A 19,687-nucleotide genomic window follows, 5' to 3' on the forward strand; every position below is an offset into this window, starting at 1 on the left:
ACAAAATACATTTGATATGTTTTATGATCTCTATTAATTGTATTATATTACAATTCCTGTTATTAGTATAGGGATCCACTTACAATTAAAGTGGAACCTACAGTATAATTGATCTTTCTCCTCAGTCCTATGTACAGGGTCCAGAATTTGTTTTTAAGGCTCAATTAACATCAGGTAAAAGTGATATAGTGTGAGTGATAATTATTGATATTAATATATTACTATTAAATTAAGTGTAAGTTAATTATGTGAAATGAAAAAAATGTATAGAATGAATAAGTGTAAAACACTAATCAGAATTATCACATGTTATAAGTGAGCAAATATTACCAGCAGACACAGCTAGGGGGAGATTTGTGATTAATATACTCTCAAAAGCAGAGATACCATATGCAGCAGGGACTCTGCTTAAGGGGATATTCTATACAAAAATACTGTATATAGAGATTTATTTAGAATTAAACAAATAAGTTATGAACCACAGTGTTCAGTATAGCGCAACAGGATCTGCTGTTATCCAGAGTATAGTTCCAAATTCAGTGCAGCTTCAAATCCCCTCCATGCCACTGGAGTAATGGTAAAGACTGTCAAAAAATGGAGAGCGCACTCTTAAATGTATAAAAAGTAATAACTTTTACTTGTGACATCTGATTACATACATTGAGGTTAAAATTGAACAGCACAGGTGTTTCAACCGCGACTTAGCCATTCACGTCTCCTGGTCCACGGCTCGTCTCACCACCGGCTCTGCTTCTGGAGGATGACGTCACAGCGTCCACGTCAATCAGCCCCGTCCAACGCGTTTCGTACTTCAGATGTTACAAGTAAAAGTTGTTTCTTTTTATACATTTAAGAGTGCGCTCTCCATTTTTTTACAAAATAAATAATTAAAATAAAAACTAATCTCCAACAAAACGGACACACTATTTAAGAGAAGCTTATTATCAGACCACCAGGAAAATATATATATATATATATATATACAGAAACCTACATGTGGAAGAATACACTTTCCCAGCACAAGGGGCACACAAAAGAAAGGATACCATTTTGTTTTGTAATGCTGGATTACAGGAGTAAGAAACTCCATTTCTAAGATAGAATCCAGCACAGATATAGTATCATATTTAAAATATATATTTTATTGCAAAAACTTCATTATAAGGTGATACAAGTCTAACTTAATAAGGCACAGACTTCATAGAACCAAGGCAATATAGTCTCTTACATAGTGACAATATCGGGATTACAGTAAAAGGACAACAGTGGAGATTTTATAATTTGGGAGCGCCTTCAATTTAATGGTATTTCATTTGTATAGAGAAGCACAGCTGTACTAGTCTACAGTCAATGCAAGTAAGACAACAAAGCCTCAGGGTTGGTGACAAAGAACACACTGTTTTTTCTATCACACTAAATTTCATATTTCACTATATCTTTGAAATGTATTACCTTTAATGCATACCAATGAAAACAAAAGTTTGAATATATTATTTAGTTACAGAGTGCACCCAAAAAGATGCTTAATTTATAACTTCTCTTTCGACTATAAGCATCGGGGTAGCACCTAAAAAGAAAGTGTATGCATAAATTGAGGTATCATCTGATAAGTACAATGATAAAGAACCAATGACCATTGCATAATTTACAGTATAAGCTCTGTGGATACTGGTGTGGGATTGATCCACTCTCATTGTTTACCAATGGAATTTTGCTTGCTAGAAAGCCTGACTTGTTGCCATGGGTTACACACAGAAAACAGGCATTGACTATCTTCTCACTTGTTGCAAGGTACAGCACCTTGCATATGGACATTGCTTTACCTACACTGTGTATCAATTGTTGCTTTACCATGTGAACTTTGATTTAGCACTACAATGTTGGTGCATTTCCAGAGAGAAAAGTATGTCTATTAAAAAAATCAATGTACTAAAGCAGATATTCCCAAAATCTGTTTTCAAGGCACACTAACAGTGCAGGTTTAGTGATATTCAGGCCTCAGCACAGATGGTTAAATAAAAATAACTAAGGGACTAATTAAGTCACCTGTGCTCAAGCACTTACAGTATATCACTAAAACGTGTTCCTTGAGGTTGGGAATGCCAGAGCTAAATAAAAAAAGAGGCCACTGCTGGTACATAAAATGTGAGAGATAATTGCGAGAAATTGACATTTTACATTCTAAAACGTATTATTGCATGTACTTCAAGCGGAAAGAAAAAAGCTTGCTTATTTTCTAATCATGTTAACCTGTGCATATTGGTGAAGTTGTCCACTTTCCATCATCACAAGTAATTTTGTCTGAACCAGTGATCCTGTAACCAGCATTGCAGCTATATTTCACAACTCTTCCAGAAGCAGTGTCATATTTTCCATTAATAATAGAGGGAAGTTCTTTACATTTCCTTAATGCTTAAAAAGAAAGAAAGAAAGAAATACAACATATTAACAACCATCCTTTCCATTAAAACACAAATATCAAAGTTTTAAATATTTAAATAGCAGGTGAAGTAGCATGTAAGTATGTCCCTGAAAGTCTTTTTTTTAACTATACATCTCCAAATCATTACCTCCTTTTCAACATGTCTCTAGTTTGCACACACGTATGGCTGTCACTTTGGCCTTAGCTCTTGCCATGTCATATATTAACAGAGAGGGAGAAGGAATTTGATGTGACAGTGTATAGAACACATTGACCTCAAAACACAGTCACACTGCATATAGGGGGTCATTCCGATCCGATCGTACACTGCGCTTTTTCGCAGCTTTGCGATCGGGTCGGAACTGTGCATGCGCAGCGGGCGCATTGCGCAGGCGTGTCATTGCCCGGCAATGTCCGTCGCCAGGCAGCGACGCCGCTAGTGAGGAAAGCGGTTGCAGCGGAGACTGCAACAAGATTGACAGGAGGAAGGTGGAACCGGGCGGCAACTCACCATTTTCGGGCAGTGGTGAGTCCAACGCAGGCGTGTCCAGGCGTTTGGAGGGCGGATGTCTGACGTCAATTCCGGGACCTGCATCGCTGGATCGATCGCACAGGGTAAGTAACTCTTACTCTGGTCTTCTTTTACAGGAAACTTGATTTGCATAGCAGGGCCGCACAAGCGTTCCCAGCCCTGCTATGCAGAAATACACTCCCCATAGGCGGCGTCTAATTGATCGCACATGTAGCAAAAAGTTGCTACGTGCGATCAACTCGGAATGACCCCCATAATGTCAAGTCAAAGGAGAAGAGGTAATGGCAGAGGTGCATTCCAAAGCTTCTCTGCTCACTACATCATATACTGTGACATGTGACTGGATAAAATGTTTGTTATCAAAATACGTGCCACAGAAATTATGTTAATCCAAAACATTATTACATGAATTGTTTAAGACAATGTTTTTCAACCAGGGTGCCGCTTACAGGTCGGAGGGTGCCAATAGAAGGCATCCGCTTGTGTGATCACCTGTCTGGGATTACTCGACAGATTATGCAAGACAGTCTTATAATTAAAAAAAAATGTCTGAAATCCGTAAAACTAGATATAAAATTCTTCTTGCTGATATTTGGGGCTCTATTGATAAAGCTTTGTTATTATGGTGCTGACCAATCAAGATAAAGCTTCAGAAGCAGGCTACATGTTTCTGGATGGTCTTTGCTCCTGGACAGGTGTTACCCTGCAGGCCTGCACACCAGAGCCAACAGTATGACCTGTTCTCCATTGTTGCCTGGTGTCAAGTTAAATTGCTGAACTGCTTCCCACAGCCTAACCTATCTCTTATGATGCCCCAACATGGTGGTGCTCTCTACTGACTCATAACAGCTATTTGAGCTCCATTTAAAAAACCCACTGGATCCTCCTTGCAGACATGCTGCAGATCCTCTTCCTACAGATGGAGGGTAATTTTTCCAAATAGACAAGTTCCATTTACTGCCCTGCTTGTTTCTCTCAATAACTCTGCAGCTGCTGCTGCTGCCAATATTTCCCCCATCACATTTGCCATACTTAGCCCCCCATCAAACTTATTTAATATCCGCCTTATATGGCCAGAGTCTCCTGTGCTGTGTGACTATTTAACCCAATGTGCTTGAAACCCTGACAGCATGCCTTTAACATGGACAAGATTGTGTTCCATTCATTATTACTAGTTATTTATATAGCGCACACATATTCTGCAGCGCTTTACAGGCAATATTTAGCCATTCATATCAGTCGCTGCCCCAGTGGAGCTTACAATCTATCTACCACATGTACACACACAAACATTCCTACTAGGTTTATTTATTTATTTTTTCAGGACCCAATTAACCTACAAGCATATTTTTGGATTGTGGGATGAAATCGGAATATCCAGAGGAAACCCTCACAAGCACAGGGAGAATATTCAAACTCCACACAGTTAGGGCCATGGTGAGAATTGAACCCATGATCACAGTGCTATGAGGCAGCATTGCTAACTATTACACCATCCGTACAAGAGAAAACATGATGATTGTGGTGAGGGTGAGAAAGAAAGTAGTTTCCACTTGCAGGAAAACGGGTATTAGAAAGAAAAATGACTTTATTTGGACAATTCTTTAAATTTGGGATTTAACTGGTGTGATGGATTTCGGGGGTCATTCCGAGTTGATCGCTCGCTAGCAACTTTTTGCAGCACTGCGATCAGATAACCGCCACCTATGGGGGAGTGTATTTTCGCTTTGCAAGTGTGCGAACGCCTTTGCAGCCGAGCGGTACAAAAACAGTTTGTGCAGTTTCTGAGTAGTTTTGGACTTACTCAGCCGCTGCGATCACTTCAGTCTTTTTGGTTCCGGAATTGACGCCAGACACACGCCCTGCAAACACTTGGACACGCCTGCGTTTTCCCAAATACTCCCAGAAAACGGTCAGTTGACACCCATAAACGCCCTCTTTCTGTCAATCACCTTGCGATCGACTGTGCGAATGGATTCTCTGTTAAATCCATCGCCCAGCACCGATCCTCTTTGTACCCGTATGCATACGCATGCGCAGTTTTAATCTGATCGCAGCACTGCAAAAAGTTGTAGCGAGCGAACTCGGAATGACCCCCTTCATCCTATGCTAGAGTGTGTTACTTGTGGTAATAAATTGGCTAATAAATCATGGTATCCAATAAACCGAAGGGATATTTTACTATGATACATGGTCATTATATTAACAAGCCTTAATCGTACTTTTATTTTGTTATGAGAGTGAAATCCCTGGCAGTGCTGGGCTTAAGCTCCACCCTATTTCTAAGCCACGCCTCCTGGCACTGCCGTGATTAAGCCCTGCCTCCTGGTGATTTTACTTGTCACTCACCTGGAGGGCAGAGAGCTGGCTGCACAAGGGGGCATGTCCTCGTTAAACAGAAAGTGGGCGTGGCCTAGTGGGACATTCCGCCCATGGCTGTAGATCCTGATGTTGGGACCTGAGTCTACAGAAGAGTGGTGGCCATTTTAGCTGGGGCCACAGGACGGGAGGAAGGAGGTCCCGCGGTACACTGGCATTAGAGAGTGCGTGACACTGCCACGAGAGCACAATTAATGCAAGGGGCAAAGCCCAATAAGTTAAGGGCCCCATTTAAAGTGACCCACCACCTAAAGAGAAGGGGAAAGCTCTGTAACATAGAGGCCCCCTCCAGGTGGCCCCAGAGAGGAAGGGAAGACCATGAGATAAGCATGAAGTTACCTGATTGCAGCTGGAGTAACAGAGCCTGCAGTGTGGGAGAGAGACCCCTTGCAGAGGATAAGAGGGTGAGTAGTTTTGGCTGCTACATGACTGCAGTGAGAAGTGTACCGTGGAGAGGGCTCCAGTACAGTGTGACCCTGCAGCAGACCAGTGAGAGCTGCCTGTTGCCACAGGGGAAAATGAGAGATCTCTTGTGAAGAGACAGCCCATGCGTGAGAGGGCGAGTGTCTATGTGATGTGTAACACTGGATCCCTGGTAGTTGTCGAAGTGGAAATTTTGAAATGGGGGTATGCAAAAGTCAAGAAAAGGGGACGTGGTCACCCAAAAGTGGGAGTGTCCAGTGCAGTAGAACCCCTTATACTATCTAGTACTGGTGCCCCTTTCACCTTATAGCACACGGTACGAGCAGAAATTCACATTATAGCACACGGAACGAGACGAAATTCACATTATAGCACACTGAATGAACCGAAATTCACATTATAGCACACTGAATGAGACGAAATTCACATTATAGCACACGGAATGAGCTGAAATTGTGACAGCAGGGACAGCCAGAGTGACGACAGGGAGAGAGAGAGAGTGACGACAGGGAGAAAGAGAGTGACGATGGAGAGAGAGAGTGACAGTAGGGACAGGGACAGTAACGACAGGGAGAGAGGGTGAGAGCAGGGGAACAATACCTGACTCATTTGTTGCAGGTGAGTGGCTGGCGGTAGTGAGCGGGTGGCTGGCGGCGGTGGGCGGCAGTGAGCGGCGGGTGGCTGGCAGCTGTGAGCTAGTACAGCGCTCTACACAACCCCCCAGCCGCCAAGCAGGGACGGGAGCAACATATGCAGCAGGATGGCCACTTCCCTCGCTTCCTGCTGCACTTTCATTTCCTCATTTCCGGGTCAGTGGAAGAAGTGGCGGTATACCATACCGCCGTATACCGCCCCACTTTGACCCCTGATCTCTGGTTGATAACCCCTTGAGAAGTGCTCCTTAGTAAGGGAGGGGTCGTTGCAAAGTGGCAGCGAGGCTAAAGGGGAGTCTTGGATGACTGTATACTTGAGTGAAAGAGCCCAGCAGTGAAAGGGTTTAAGGCCTGCATAAGGTGAAGGTTGTCAGCGTGTCAGATAAAAGGTCCCTGAATAGTGGGATATGTATTAGCAACAGAGTCCTTGAATATAGAGGACATTAGCATGCCTGAAGAAGATGTATGTGGGGTGATGGAAGGAGAGAGGGTCCCTGTGTATTGGGATGTGTCCGTATGTTAGAAGTCTCCTATGAGGATTGAGACAAGCACAATGAACTTCAGATCGGGAGTCCCCTGTATGCTGTATGATGTAATTGTTGGACTGACATGCTGTAACTATTGGACCCAGCCACACTGGTTATGTGCTGTCTTTTCACTGCTGCGTTATATGCGTAAGACTGTGCTGGAGGTGTTTGTTTGGTATGGTCCATTCTGACAATGTTGTAGTACAGAATTGAACCATCAGCTATTGTTCTTAAACAGGGCCAGGTGTGATGTTTTATTCTGGACCAGTCACTAATAACAGGAAGCTGGGAGCAGTTGGAGCCCTCTGAGGTCACAAATGACTATAAAAGGTTAAAACAGGGAGTGACTGGCTATCTTCCCCCATCACCAAGGGATTAATTGCTTCAAGATTCCATTGTTCTCCCCTAGGACTGAGTCAGACACTGGGGCATGAGAACAGCAGGGGGGATCTCTGCATGACTCTTCCAATCAGGGAGGACCTTACCCCCGAATCCTATCGGGCAAAAATTCTGGACTCTAAATCTTGGGGGGATGACTCCCATGCTGAATTTGCCAGACAACTGAAGAGAGCATGCCAGCAGTGGTGGGATGGACGACATGAACAAATCCTGAACAAATCCTGAATGAAGTGGTGCTGGAACAATTATTCAATAAAATGGCACCAGAGGTTCGAGAGTGGGTGGCTGACCGTAAACCTCCAAACCCAGAGTCAGCAGCCCGAATGGTAGATGAGTATCTTGCTAACCGGGTCAGATGGAAGACACCCAGTGTACAGCAACAAGGAACATAGAGAATGGGAATGAGAAAGACCCAGAAAACCAGACCATTATCTACCCCAGCTTACCAGCGGGATGCCACACCTCGTCACTCACTAGTGCAACAGTCCTATCCCCGCAGATGTTACCAATGTGATCAGCCAGGGCACATGCAGAAGGATTGAACCTGGTCTCGAGGACCTTATGTGGGACTCGTCCTGCCCCAGTATATGTGGTCTACCAACAAGTGGGGGGGATTTATAATGGAATATCCCCATCCTGATGCAACAGAGGTGATGGATGGTGTGTATGTGGTGGACCTGGTAGAGGGGGAGGGATGCCAAACTCCCAGAAACATGAAAGGTCATTTGCAGTCTGTCTGGGAGGATGACCAGGAGGTCCAGGTTTTGAGAGATTCAGGAGCCTCCCTTACCCTCATAGAACCTGACCAGGTGTCGGTAGACAAGATCCTGGAGGACCAAAGGTTTAGAATCGCCACGACAGGGAATCAAGTTCGGGATATCCCAGTAGCCCGAGTGCATCTGGTATCTAGGGCAGACCATGGCCCTGTGGATGTAGGAGTTCTTAGCGGCCTGCCAGCAAAAGTAATTCTGGGAAATGACCTAGGTCAGGGACTGGTCACACATTTTGTTCAAGTGGTGACCAGGAACGAAGCCCGGAGAATGACCCCCTCAACAGAGCCAAACTCTGCATCTTCGTCCACCCTTGGGCCCGCTCTCACTCAGATCCAAAACAATACTGCTTCTGAACTAGAGATGAGTGGGTTTGGTTCGTCGAGATCCGAACCCCCCCGAAGTTCACCTATTTTACACGAGTCCGAGGCAGCCTCGGATCTTCTCGTCTTGCTCGGTTAACCCGAATGCAACCGAATGTCATCATCCCGCTGTCGGATTCTCGCGAGATTCGTATTCTATATAAAGTCGCCGCCATTTTCGTAGAATGGAAGTAATGGGGTGTAGAGTGCGTCTTTTAGCCAAAGTGTCACGGGACAGGTCTTCAAACAGCTGTAACTCTCCTAGGACTTCAGAAGAATCTTCCGAGGGCCTGGCAGCCTTTAAGAGGGCCTCCTTCACGTGGTAATAGTGCATTCTCATGAGCACGTCTCGGGAAGCTCCGTCCAGAGCGTTCCTTGCCTTGGGGAGTCTATGAATACGGTCGATAAGGAAGTCTGCCTGTTTGTATGATGGGAGAAGCTTGCCGAAAAGTGACACTGCAAAATCATTCAAAGCACTATTGGAGACATTGTCCGGAACACCGCGTAGTTTCAAATTGTTCCGTCTCGATCTGTCTTCTGCTTCAGAGATTTTATCTTTAAGGGCAGAAACTTCGGCCTGTAACAGCTCATGGGAGGAAATGAGGTCGTTATGGGAGGTCACTACTTCTCCCATTTTTGTTTCCAGGGTGTCAGTGCGGCCCCCAATATCATCTATCGACTTCTGGCATTCTCTCATAGTGGCCCTAAATTCTGCAGCCATTTCGTCTTTAAACTGCGCCAGTACACTTTTCAACACATCCACCGTAAGAGAGACAGTGTCCCCGAGGGAGCCGGCCGGGCTACCGGTTGCAGCAGGAGGGGGTGGCTGTGAAGGTGGCGAAGATATGAGGCTGGTATTCTTGGGGGCCTTGCTTTTTTCCTCCTTGGATTTAGAAGCCATAGGAGACGGTCTGAAAAACGCTACCTGGGAGACCGCCTTGTCCCCTTTATTGCGTTTAGGAGGCATGGCGGGTACTATGCGGAATAAAATGGTACGTGCTAGAGAGATATCCAAGAAATCAAACAGAGAGGGCTCCACGTGGAAGGCAAAGTGTCATGTCATAGCATAGAAGGAGTAGGTGAGGCAGACATGCGGTGAGTAATTCACATCAGGGGGGAGCAGCACGCAAGAGTTGTTGTGTCATTTTCCCAAAGGTTAAACACAGAGACCCCCTGTAGAAGCTGCTGCAGGTGAGGTGGATATGATAGCAGGTCCAGGCAGCAGAAGGGAGAGTGTGACTTGCAGCGTGTGCATCCACAGTGACATCTAGAGAGCCTCAGGAGCACTGCACCAGGGTGTACCAAGATGGCCGCCGCCGGGAGCACAGGCAGGGGATTTCACTCACTAACTACAGCCACAGCAGACAGGGAGGGCGCTTCCCCACTTCCAAAGGTACCTGAGGGTCTTATGTAGGCAGGAGACTCTTTATGGGTGAGTTCAGGCAGGAGGGGGAGCAGCTGCAGGTCCCGTTTTGGCTGCAATACAGTCCTGGAGCTCGTTTCTGGGCAGGCTCTAAACTCGAGGCCCCGGCTTCACAGCAAAAAGTAGGCCTCAGGCAGTGAACAGCTGTAAAAAGCACCCGGCGGCAGCCCCGAGCACAGGGCAACGTCCCCAGCAGTGGGTAAGGCTGGGCTGGTAGACAGAGACACAGGGGCAAGCAGCAATTGGTGATATTAACCCCGTGGTGGACAGAGCTCTGTGTCAGCACATCCACTCAGAGCAGCATCCAGGCCACGCCCCCAAGTCGCCGCCATTTTCACTCGTGCATTGGAGATTGAACGGAGAGGACGTGGCTGCGTTCTCTCCCCAAAAAGCTCTGTATCTCTGCTCAGTGTACTGCAAATATCTGTACTCAGTGTGCTGAAAATATATACGTTTTCTGCCTGAAAACACTCCATATCTGTGCTCAGTGTGCTGCAAATATCTGTGCACAGTGTTCTGCATTGTGGGGACCACCAGTATATAATTATAGTAATACAGTACAGTAGGCCATTGCTGTATCTTGCAGCTCTGTGTCAAGTATACTATCCATATCTGTGCTGCATTATCGTGAGCAGTATATAGTAGGACAGTGCAGCATTTTGGTGACCAGCAGTATACATATAGTACAGTACAGTAGGCCATTGCTGTACCTTGCAGCTCTGTGTCAAGTATACTATCCATATCTGTGCTGTATTATTGTGAGCAGTATATAGTAGGACAGTGCAGCATTTTGGTGACCAGCAGTATGCATATAGTACAGTACAGTAGGCCATTGCTATTGATATATTACTGGCATATAATTCCACACATGGGGAAAGATCAAGATTCACTTCCACCTCGTGCTGAAGCTGCTGCCACTAGTCATGGCCGAGACAATGAAATGCCAAGGCCGATGCCCAATTTCATAGTAGAGAGTATGTATAATCCAAAAAACTAAAGTTCAGTAAAATGACCCAAAAATCTAAATTAAAAGCATCTTAGGAGAAGGGTAAACTTGCCAATATGCCATTTACGACACGGAGTGGCAAGGAACGGCTGAGGCCCTGGCCTATGTTCATGGCTAGTGGTTCAGCTTCACATGAGGATGGAAGCACTCATCCTCCCACTAGAAAAAATTAAAAGACTTAAGCTGGCAAAAGCACAGCAAAGAACTGTGTGTTCTTCTAAATCACAAATCCCCAAGGAGAGTCCAAATGTGTCGGTTGTGATGCCTGACTTTCCCAACACTGGACGGGAAGAGGTGGCGCCTTCCACCATTTGCATGCCCCCTGCAAGTGCTGGAAGGAGCACCCACAGTCCTGTTCCTGATAGTCAAATTGAAGAGTCACTGTTGAAGTACACCAGGATGAGGATATGGGTGTTGCTGGCGCCGAGGAGGAAATTGACAAGGAGGATTCTGATGGTGAGGTGGTTTGTTTAAGTCAGGCACCCGGGGAGACACCTGTTGTCTGTGGGATGAATATGGCCATTGACATACCTGGTCAAATTACAAAAAAAAAAAATCACCTCTTCGGTGTGGAATTATTTTAACAGAAATGCGGACAACAGGTGTCAAGCCATGTGTTGCCTTTGTCAAGCTGTAATAAGTAGTGGTAAAGACATTAACCACCTAGGAACATCCTCCCTTATACGTCACCTGGAGCGCATTCATCAGAAGTCATTGACAAGTTCAAAAACTTTGGGTGACAGCTGAAGCAGTCCACTGACAACTAAATCCCTTCCTCTTGTACCCAAGCTCCTGCAAACCACACCACCAACTCCCTCAGTGTCAATTTCCTCCTTAGACAGGAACGCCAATAGTCCTGCAGGCCATGTCACTGGAAAGTCTGACAAGTCCTCTCCTGACTGGGATTCCCCCGATGCATCCTTGAGTGTAACGCCTACTGCTGCTGGCGCTGTTATTGTTGCTGCTGGGAGTCGATCGTCATCCCAGAGGGCAAGTCGGAAGACCACTTATACTACATCCAGTAAGCAATTGACTGTCCAACAGTCCTTTGCGAGGAAGATGAAATATCACAGCAGTCATCCTGCTGCAAAGCGGATAACTCAGGACTTGGCAGCTGTTTTGCTGTTAGACGTGTGTCCGGTATCCACCGTTAATTCACAGGGGCTTAGAGAATTGCTTGAGGTAATGTGTCCCCGGTGCCAAATACCATCTAGGTTCCACTTCTCTAGGCAGGCGATACCGAGAATGTACACAGACGTCAGAAAAAGAGTCACCAGTGTCCTAAAAAATGCAGTTGTACCCAATGTCCACTTAACCACGGACATGTGGACAAGTGGAGCAGGGCTGACTCAGGACTATATGACTGTGACAGCCCACTGGGTAGATGTATTGCCTACCGCAACAAGAACAGCAGCGGCGGCACCAGTAGCAGCATCTCGCAAATGCCAACTCATTCCTAGACAGGCTACGCTTTGTATCACCGCTTTCAATAAGAGGCACACAGCTGACAACCTCTTACGGAAACTGAGGAACATCATCACAGAATGGCTTACCCCAATTGGACTCTCCTGGGGATTTGTGACATCGGACAACGCCACCAATATTGTGCATGCATTACATGTGGACAACTTCCAGCACGTCCCATGTTTTGCACATACATTGAATTTGGTGCTGCAGAATTTGTAAAAAAACGACAGGGGCGTGCAAGAGATGCTGTCGGTGTCCCGAAGAATTGCGGGCCACTTTCGGCATTCAGCCACCATGTGCCGAAGACTGGAGCACCAGCAAACACTCCTGATCCTGCCCCGCCATCATCTGAAGCAAGAGGTGGTAACGAGGTGGAATTCAACACTCTATATGCTTCAGAGGATGGAGGAGCAGCAAAAGGACATTGAAGCCTACACATCTGCCTACGATAATGGCAAAGGAGGGGGAATGCACCTGACTCAAGTCAGGTCATTCCCCTCATCAGGCTTTTACAGAAGCAGCTGGAGAGATTGAAGAAGGAGCTAAAATGGAGCAATTCCGCTAGGCATGTGGGACTTGTGGATGGAGCCCTTAATTTGCTTAACCAGGATTCACGGGTAGTCCATATGTTGAAATCAGAGCACTACATTTTGGCCACCGTGCTCGATCCTAGGTTTAAAGCCTACATTGTATCTCTCTTTCCGGCAGACACAAGTCTGCACATGTTCAAAGACCTGCTGGTGAGACACTTGTCAACTCAAGCGGAATGTGACCCGTCAACAGCTCCTCCTTCACATTCTCCCGCAACTGGGGCTGCGAGAATTCCGAGCTCACCCGCTGACATCTAGTCCGGACTGAAGGACCTGCCAACGATTACTGACATGTTGTCTACTGTCACTGCATATGATTCTGTCACCATTGAAAGAATGGTGGAGGATTATATGAGTGACCGCATCCAAGTAGGCACGTCAGACAGTCCGTACGTACGTACGTACGTACGTACGTACGTACATACGTACGTATACTGGCAGGAAAAAGGCAATTTGGAGGCCCTTGCACAAACTGGCTTTATTTTACCTAAGTTGCCCCCCTCCAGTGTGTACTCCGAAAGAGTGTTTAGTGCAGCCGGTTACCTTGTCAGCGATTGGCGTATGAGGTTACTTCCAGAAAATGTGGAGATGATGTTCATCAAAATGAATTATAATAAATTCCTCCGTGGAGACATTCACCATCAATTGCCTCCAGAAAGTACACAGGGATCTGAGATGGTGGATTCCAGTGGGGACAAATTAATACTCTGTGAGGAGGGGGATGTACACAGTGAAAGTGGTGAGGAATTGGAGGATGATGATGAGGTGGACATCTTGCCTCTGTAGAGCCAGTTTGAGGAAGGAGAGATTGATTGCTTCTTTTTTTGGTGGGGGCCCAAACCAACCAGTCATTTCAGCCACAGTCGTGTGGCAGACCCTGTGGCTGAAATGATGGATTTGTTAAAGTGTGCATGTCCTGTTTATACAACATAAGGGTGGGTGGGAGAGCCCAAGGACAATTCCATCTTGCACCTCTTTTTTTATTTATCTTTGCATCATGTGATGTTTGGGGCCAATTTTTTTAAGTGCCATCCTGTATGACACTGCAGTGCCACTCCTAGATGAGCCAGGTGTTTGTGCCGCCAATTTGGGCCGCTTAGCTTAGTCATCCAGCGACCTCGGTGCAAATTTTAGGACTAAAATGAATATTGTGAGGTGTGAGGTGTTCAGAATAGACTGGAAATGAGTGGAAATTATGGTTATTGAGGTTAATAATACTATAGGATCAAAATTACCCCCAAGTTCTATGATTTAAGCTGTTTTTGAGGTATTTTTGAAAAAAAAAATCCAAAAAAATTTCAGGGAGGTTTTTCCAAAACGCATCCGAATCCAAAACGCGGCCGCGGAACCGAATCCAAAAGCAAAACACAAAACTCAAAAAATTTGCGGTGCACATCTCTATTCTGAACCCAATCCACAGGTGGTGAGAATGCCCATCGCTGAGAATGATATGTTTATAAATATGAGTACCGCAGTTAACCTGGGGTAGGTAGATAGAAGTGAATTCAGAAAGCTACAGAAACATGATCCCACCTTAGCCAAACTTCGAAGTGCAGCAGTTAGTGGGTTATCTGACTCTGAAGGGTATAAGGTAGGATGGGTGAACAGGCTGTTGTATAGAATTTCTACTCATAGTGATGATCTGGACCATGGCAGTGCCTTAAAGCAATTGGTGGTTCCCCAAAGATATCGACAGCAGCTGTTGACCTTAGCCCATGACATACCAGCAGCTGGACACTTTGGGGTCAGAAAAACTCTTGCACGAGTTTTGAGAAGTTTTTTTTGGCCCAAGGTATCCCATGATGTGAAGCATTATCGAGGCTCCCGTGATACCTGTCAGAGGTTAGGAGGTGTACCACAAAGAGCACCTCTACATCCTTTACCTATAATTGGGGAACTCTTTCAGCGTGTAGCCGTAGATATAGTCAGGCCTCTTAAGATTCCTAGTCATTCAGGAAAAAGATATATTCTGACCGTCTTAGACTTTGCAACTCGATATCCCGAGGCTGTAGCACTCTCCTCTATAGATGCAGAGCACGTAGCTCAGGCCCTGAGTGACATATTTAGTAGACTGGGCTATCCCCAAGAGATTGTAACGGATCAGGGGGCCCAATTTCAGGGGGAATTGTTACAGACATTATGGGAAAAAAGGGGAATACATCCCTTAAGGACCACCCCCTATCACCCACAGACTAACGGATTATGTGAGAGATTTTATAGAACCCTCAAACACCTGTTGCAGGCTTATGTGCAATCAGAGGGGAGGGACTGGGAAAAGACACTGCAGCAGCTCCTGTTTGCATATAGGGAAGTGCCACTAGACTCTACTGGGTTTTCCCCCTTTCAATTGTTGTATGGCCGCAGGGTCAGAGGACCACTGGATCTAGTCCATGAAAGCTAGGAAGGAAGCTTTATTGATCATGGTCAACCCATCCTGCAGTATGTGGCACAGATGCGAGAAAGGATGGCGAGGTTAATGGCCTTAACACAAACAAATCTCCAAGGGGCACAGGCCCGCCAATCTGAATGGTATAATCAGAATGCAGGACTCAGGGAATTACACGAGGGACAGAAAGTAATGGTGCTTATTCCTGTACGTAAGAATAAATTACAGGCTACCTGGGATGGCCCTTATACTGTGGTAAAACAGTCAGGCCCAGTGAATTACATTGTTGCCCTGGATAAGGCTGGCCGACAAGTCAGAAATTTCCACATTAATCGTCTCAAACTTTATGTGGAAAGAAATGTAGCAGCAATGGTATTATGTTGTCCCCCCATGGAGGCCCCTGATTAGACCCCTTACGTGATTTGTTAGAGGAATGCAAGAAGGGCAAAGGATTGGAGGCAATCCAATATGGGGAAAAACTTAGTGTTGCCCAACGTCAGAACATGGGGGAGGTGTTAATGGCCCAGACTTTGCATCTTACATGTATTCCAGGGACCACCACCCTCACTCAGCATGTGGTAGATACAGGAGAGGTCAAGCCCATCCGGCAAAAACCATACCTAGTCACTCTTGAGGTAGCAGGCAGCCTCAAAAGGGAGATTGATGAGATGCTGGAGTTAGGGGTTATTGTGAAGTCCAATAGTCCATGGGTAGCCGGGGTAGTCTTAGTTCCCAAGAAGGATGGGACCACCAGGTTCTGTGTGGATTACCGATGTTTGAATGAGGTGACTGTCACAGATGCATATCCCATGCCCCGGGTGGAAGAGTTGTTGGAGAGATTAGGGGGAGCCCCTATGTAACCACTCTAGATCTTAGCAAAGGATACTGGCAGGTCCCCTTAAGTCCTGAGGCCCAAGAAAAATCTGTGTTTACCCCTCCATTTGGGCTTTATCATTTTTTGTCTATGCCCTTTGGCATGAAGAATGCCCCGGCCACTTTTCAAAGGGCTATAGATGTAATGCTGGAAGGGTGTCAGGATTTTGCACAAGCATACTGTTAGGCGCCGAGGGTCCGCCCGTCAGTGCGGCCCGGCGCCTAGCAACTAGGGACGCCGCAGGCAGACAGCCGCCGGCTCCCTAGCAACGCTAGACGCCGGGCGCACGGAGCCGCTCAGACCCTAGCAACGGGGACGCCACGGTCAGACCGCGTTCCCCGTTGCTGGGTCTTAATTAATCAGTGCTTGTGTATTCTGGCCGTGCAGCATGCAGCTGCACGGCATCATTATGTGATTACCCTGTCTGGATCATGATTGGAGGGCTCCCAAATTTAAGCACTCTCAGGACTTCTCACAGACGCCGGTGATAGCTTCCTGTTTGCTGTGTCTGTTACAGAGAGTTTCCAGTCCTGCTCTACCCGGTTGTTCCTGTCCTCAGTGATCCAGTACTCGGAATTTGTCATCTATTCCTGGAGTCCGACCGAGCACCTTTAACATCCTGTGGTGTTCGTGAGTCGCGGCGTAGCCGTGTGTTGCGGCTTGACCGCTTACTATTTATTATTTAGTTTATTGTGTTCTGGAGCTTTTGCGGAGGATTCCGCTCCCACAAATCCACTCTGGTATCCAGCGGTGCTGGATAGGAGTAACGGATCAGTGGATCTTTGGTTGTCCTTTTCCCTGGCGGTTTGTCCGCACATACTTTTGGTTTAAGTTAGATAGCTTGTAACCCCTGGCCTGGTTGCTTAGTCAGAGGGCCCCTTGTTATCACCCTGTCTCGGATTTCCCTTTGTCTCCCATTAAGACCTGAGGGGGCATCGGGGTTGGGCAGACATAATCCGCCCTTCGAACGCGGCTGCCATGGGCTCAAGCAACCATAGTCTCGCAGGGGATTTCTGATAACACGGGCGAGACAACGGAGTTAGGGCGCCAGGGGTTACTAGGCTTTCCTGCTCCCGTACCAGCATATCCTTCCAGTACTCAGACCTCTGCCATAAAGATCTCCTCTGGTCTGGAGTACGGGAATCATAACATTATCACCGGCCCAACTAAAATTTAAAAAAATTAAACAGGAGTTAATTTTTTTCCCCTTATTCTGTTGGGAGATTTGTCAGCCTCATGAATCCCTCCGGTGTTGGGCCAAATCCTGGCCAGCTTTTAGTTAGCCAGATTCAAGAGCTTACTCAGATGGTTCAAGATCTGTCCCTTCGGGTGAGGTCACAGGAAGATCTGTTACGGACTTCCCCGAGGGTCATTCCTGAACCAAAAATGCATCTGCCTGACCGTTTTTCTGGGGATAGAAAGCAGTTTTTTAATTTTAAAGAGTCTTGTAAACTGTATTTTCGTTTAAGACCAGTCTCCTCAGGTACGGAATCTCAGCGGGTAGGAATTATTATTTCTTTGCTACAGGGGGATCCTCAGACCTGGGCTTTTGGCTTAAAGACAGACGATCCGGCTTTATTGTCTGTAGACGCCTTTCTGGGGTCTTTAGGGCTATTGTATGACGACCCTGATAGAGAGGCATCCGCCGAGAGTCAGTTGCGTGCTCTCAGACAGGGTAGGAATCCCGCAGAGATTTATTGTACGGAGTTTCGCCGTTGGTCGAACGACTGTGGATGGAATGATCCAGCCCTGCGCAGTCAGTTTCGCCTCGGCTTATCCGAGTCTATAAAAGACAGTCTCCTTCAGTATCCCGCTCCTGAGACTCTCGATAAACTCATGGAGCTCTCTATTAAGATTGATCGTCGTCTCAGAGAGCGGAGGGCTGAAAAAGGAGCATCTGTTGGGTCTTCTCCTTGTTTTTTTTCCATTCCTGTGGACATAGAGGAGCCCATGCAGATAGGCCTCTCCAAACTGTCTCCTGAAGAAAGAACCAGAAGGCAAAATTCTGGTCTTTGTTTATACTGTGGGGGTAAGGGACATTTTGCCCGTAGTTGTCCGAACAAGTCGGGAAACGCCTCGACCAAGTGAGTTGTGAGGGGGTTCACTTTGGTCTGCAGCTTATCTCCTCAAATTATTCACTGTTGGTTCCAGCTAAAGTTTCCTTTGGCAGCCTCTGTTCCTCGATCTCGGCTTTTGTGGACAGTGGAGCTGCAGGGAACTTTATGGATTTAACATGGGCTAAGGCCTTAGGTATTCCTCAGTAGGTGTATCACCATGCATGGTTTAGATGGGAGTCCCTTGTCCAATGGGGTTATTTCTCTCTGTACACCTCCTGTTCTACTTTCGGTAGGAGCTCTGCATTCTGAAAAGATTGAGTTTTTCCTCACCCATTGTCCAGCAGTTCCTGTGGTTCTGGGTCACCCTTGGCTGGCCTTTCATAATCCCATCATTGATTGGCAGTCGGGGGAGATCTTACAATGGGGTACCATCTGTAATAAGGAATGTATTACGCTTCCCATCAGAATAGCTGCTGTCATTCCCGCACCCATTCCTGTGGAATACCAGGATTTTGTTGATGTATTTTCCAAGGGCAATGCGGATATTCTGCCTCCCCATAGGCCTTATGATTGTGCTATCGAGTTAATTCCTGGTGCCACTTTGCCTAAGGGAAGGTTATATGCATTGTCCGGACCTGAAACTGTGGCCATGAATGAGTATGTTAAAGAAAGCCTAGGGAAAGGATTTATCAGGCCATCTAAATCCCCTTTAAGTGCAGGCTTCTTCTTCGTGGAGAAGAAGGATGGATCACTCAGACCTTGCATTGACTTTAGAGCCTTGAATAAAATCTCAGTAAAGAATACTTACCCTTTGCCGCTTATTTCTGTCCTCTTTGATCAGCTACGTTCGGCTGTGATTTTTTCTAAGATTGACCTGAGAGGAGCATATAACCTCATCAGAATCAAGTCAGGGGATGAGTGGAAAACGGCATTCAGTACTCAATCAGGCCACTATGAGTATCTGGTTATGCCATTCGGCCTGTCCAACGCTCCGGCAGTTTTCCAGGATCTCATTAACGATGTGCTCCGTGAATTTCTTGGAAGATTCGTTGTAGTCTACTTAGACGATATTTTGATATATTCTGACTCTATTGAACAACATGTTACCCAGGTGCGTCAGGTTCTAAAAAAATTACGTGAAAATCACCTATATGCCAAGCTGGAGAAGTGTGAATTTCATGTCACGGAGGTATCCTTTTTAGGGTACATTATTTCCCCTCGGGGATTCTGTATGGAACCAAAGAAGCTCCAAGCCATCCTTAGTTGGGCGCAACCCACCAATTTAAAAGCAATTCAGCGCTTTTTAGGGTTTGCGAATTACTATAGAAGATTTATTCACTCTTTCTCTGACCTAGTTGCTCCCATTGTGGCACTGACTAAAAAGGGAGCAGATCCTACCAACTGGTCACGTGAAGCG

General features: G+C 46.2%; 1 protein-coding gene across 4 annotated transcripts in view; it reads right to left on the minus strand.

Moving 5' to 3' along the window:
• LOC134957932 (complement factor H-like) overlaps positions 1-19,687 on the minus strand; it is a 1,300,757-nt gene that overhangs the window by 469,780 nt on the left and 811,290 nt on the right. For all 4 annotated transcript variants that reach the window (XM_063940180.1, XM_063940181.1, XM_063940178.1 and 1 more), the window contains one exon: positions 2,251-2,412. In XM_063940180.1, the coding sequence (XP_063796250.1) occupies positions 2,251-2,412 (162 nt within the window). The remainder of the gene's footprint in view (positions 1-2,250; positions 2,413-19,687) is intronic.

Source organism: Pseudophryne corroboree, chromosome 9 (assembly GCF_028390025.1).
Source record: "Pseudophryne corroboree isolate aPseCor3 chromosome 9, aPseCor3.hap2, whole genome shotgun sequence".
Lineage (NCBI taxonomy): Eukaryota > Metazoa > Chordata > Amphibia > Anura > Myobatrachidae > Pseudophryne > Pseudophryne corroboree.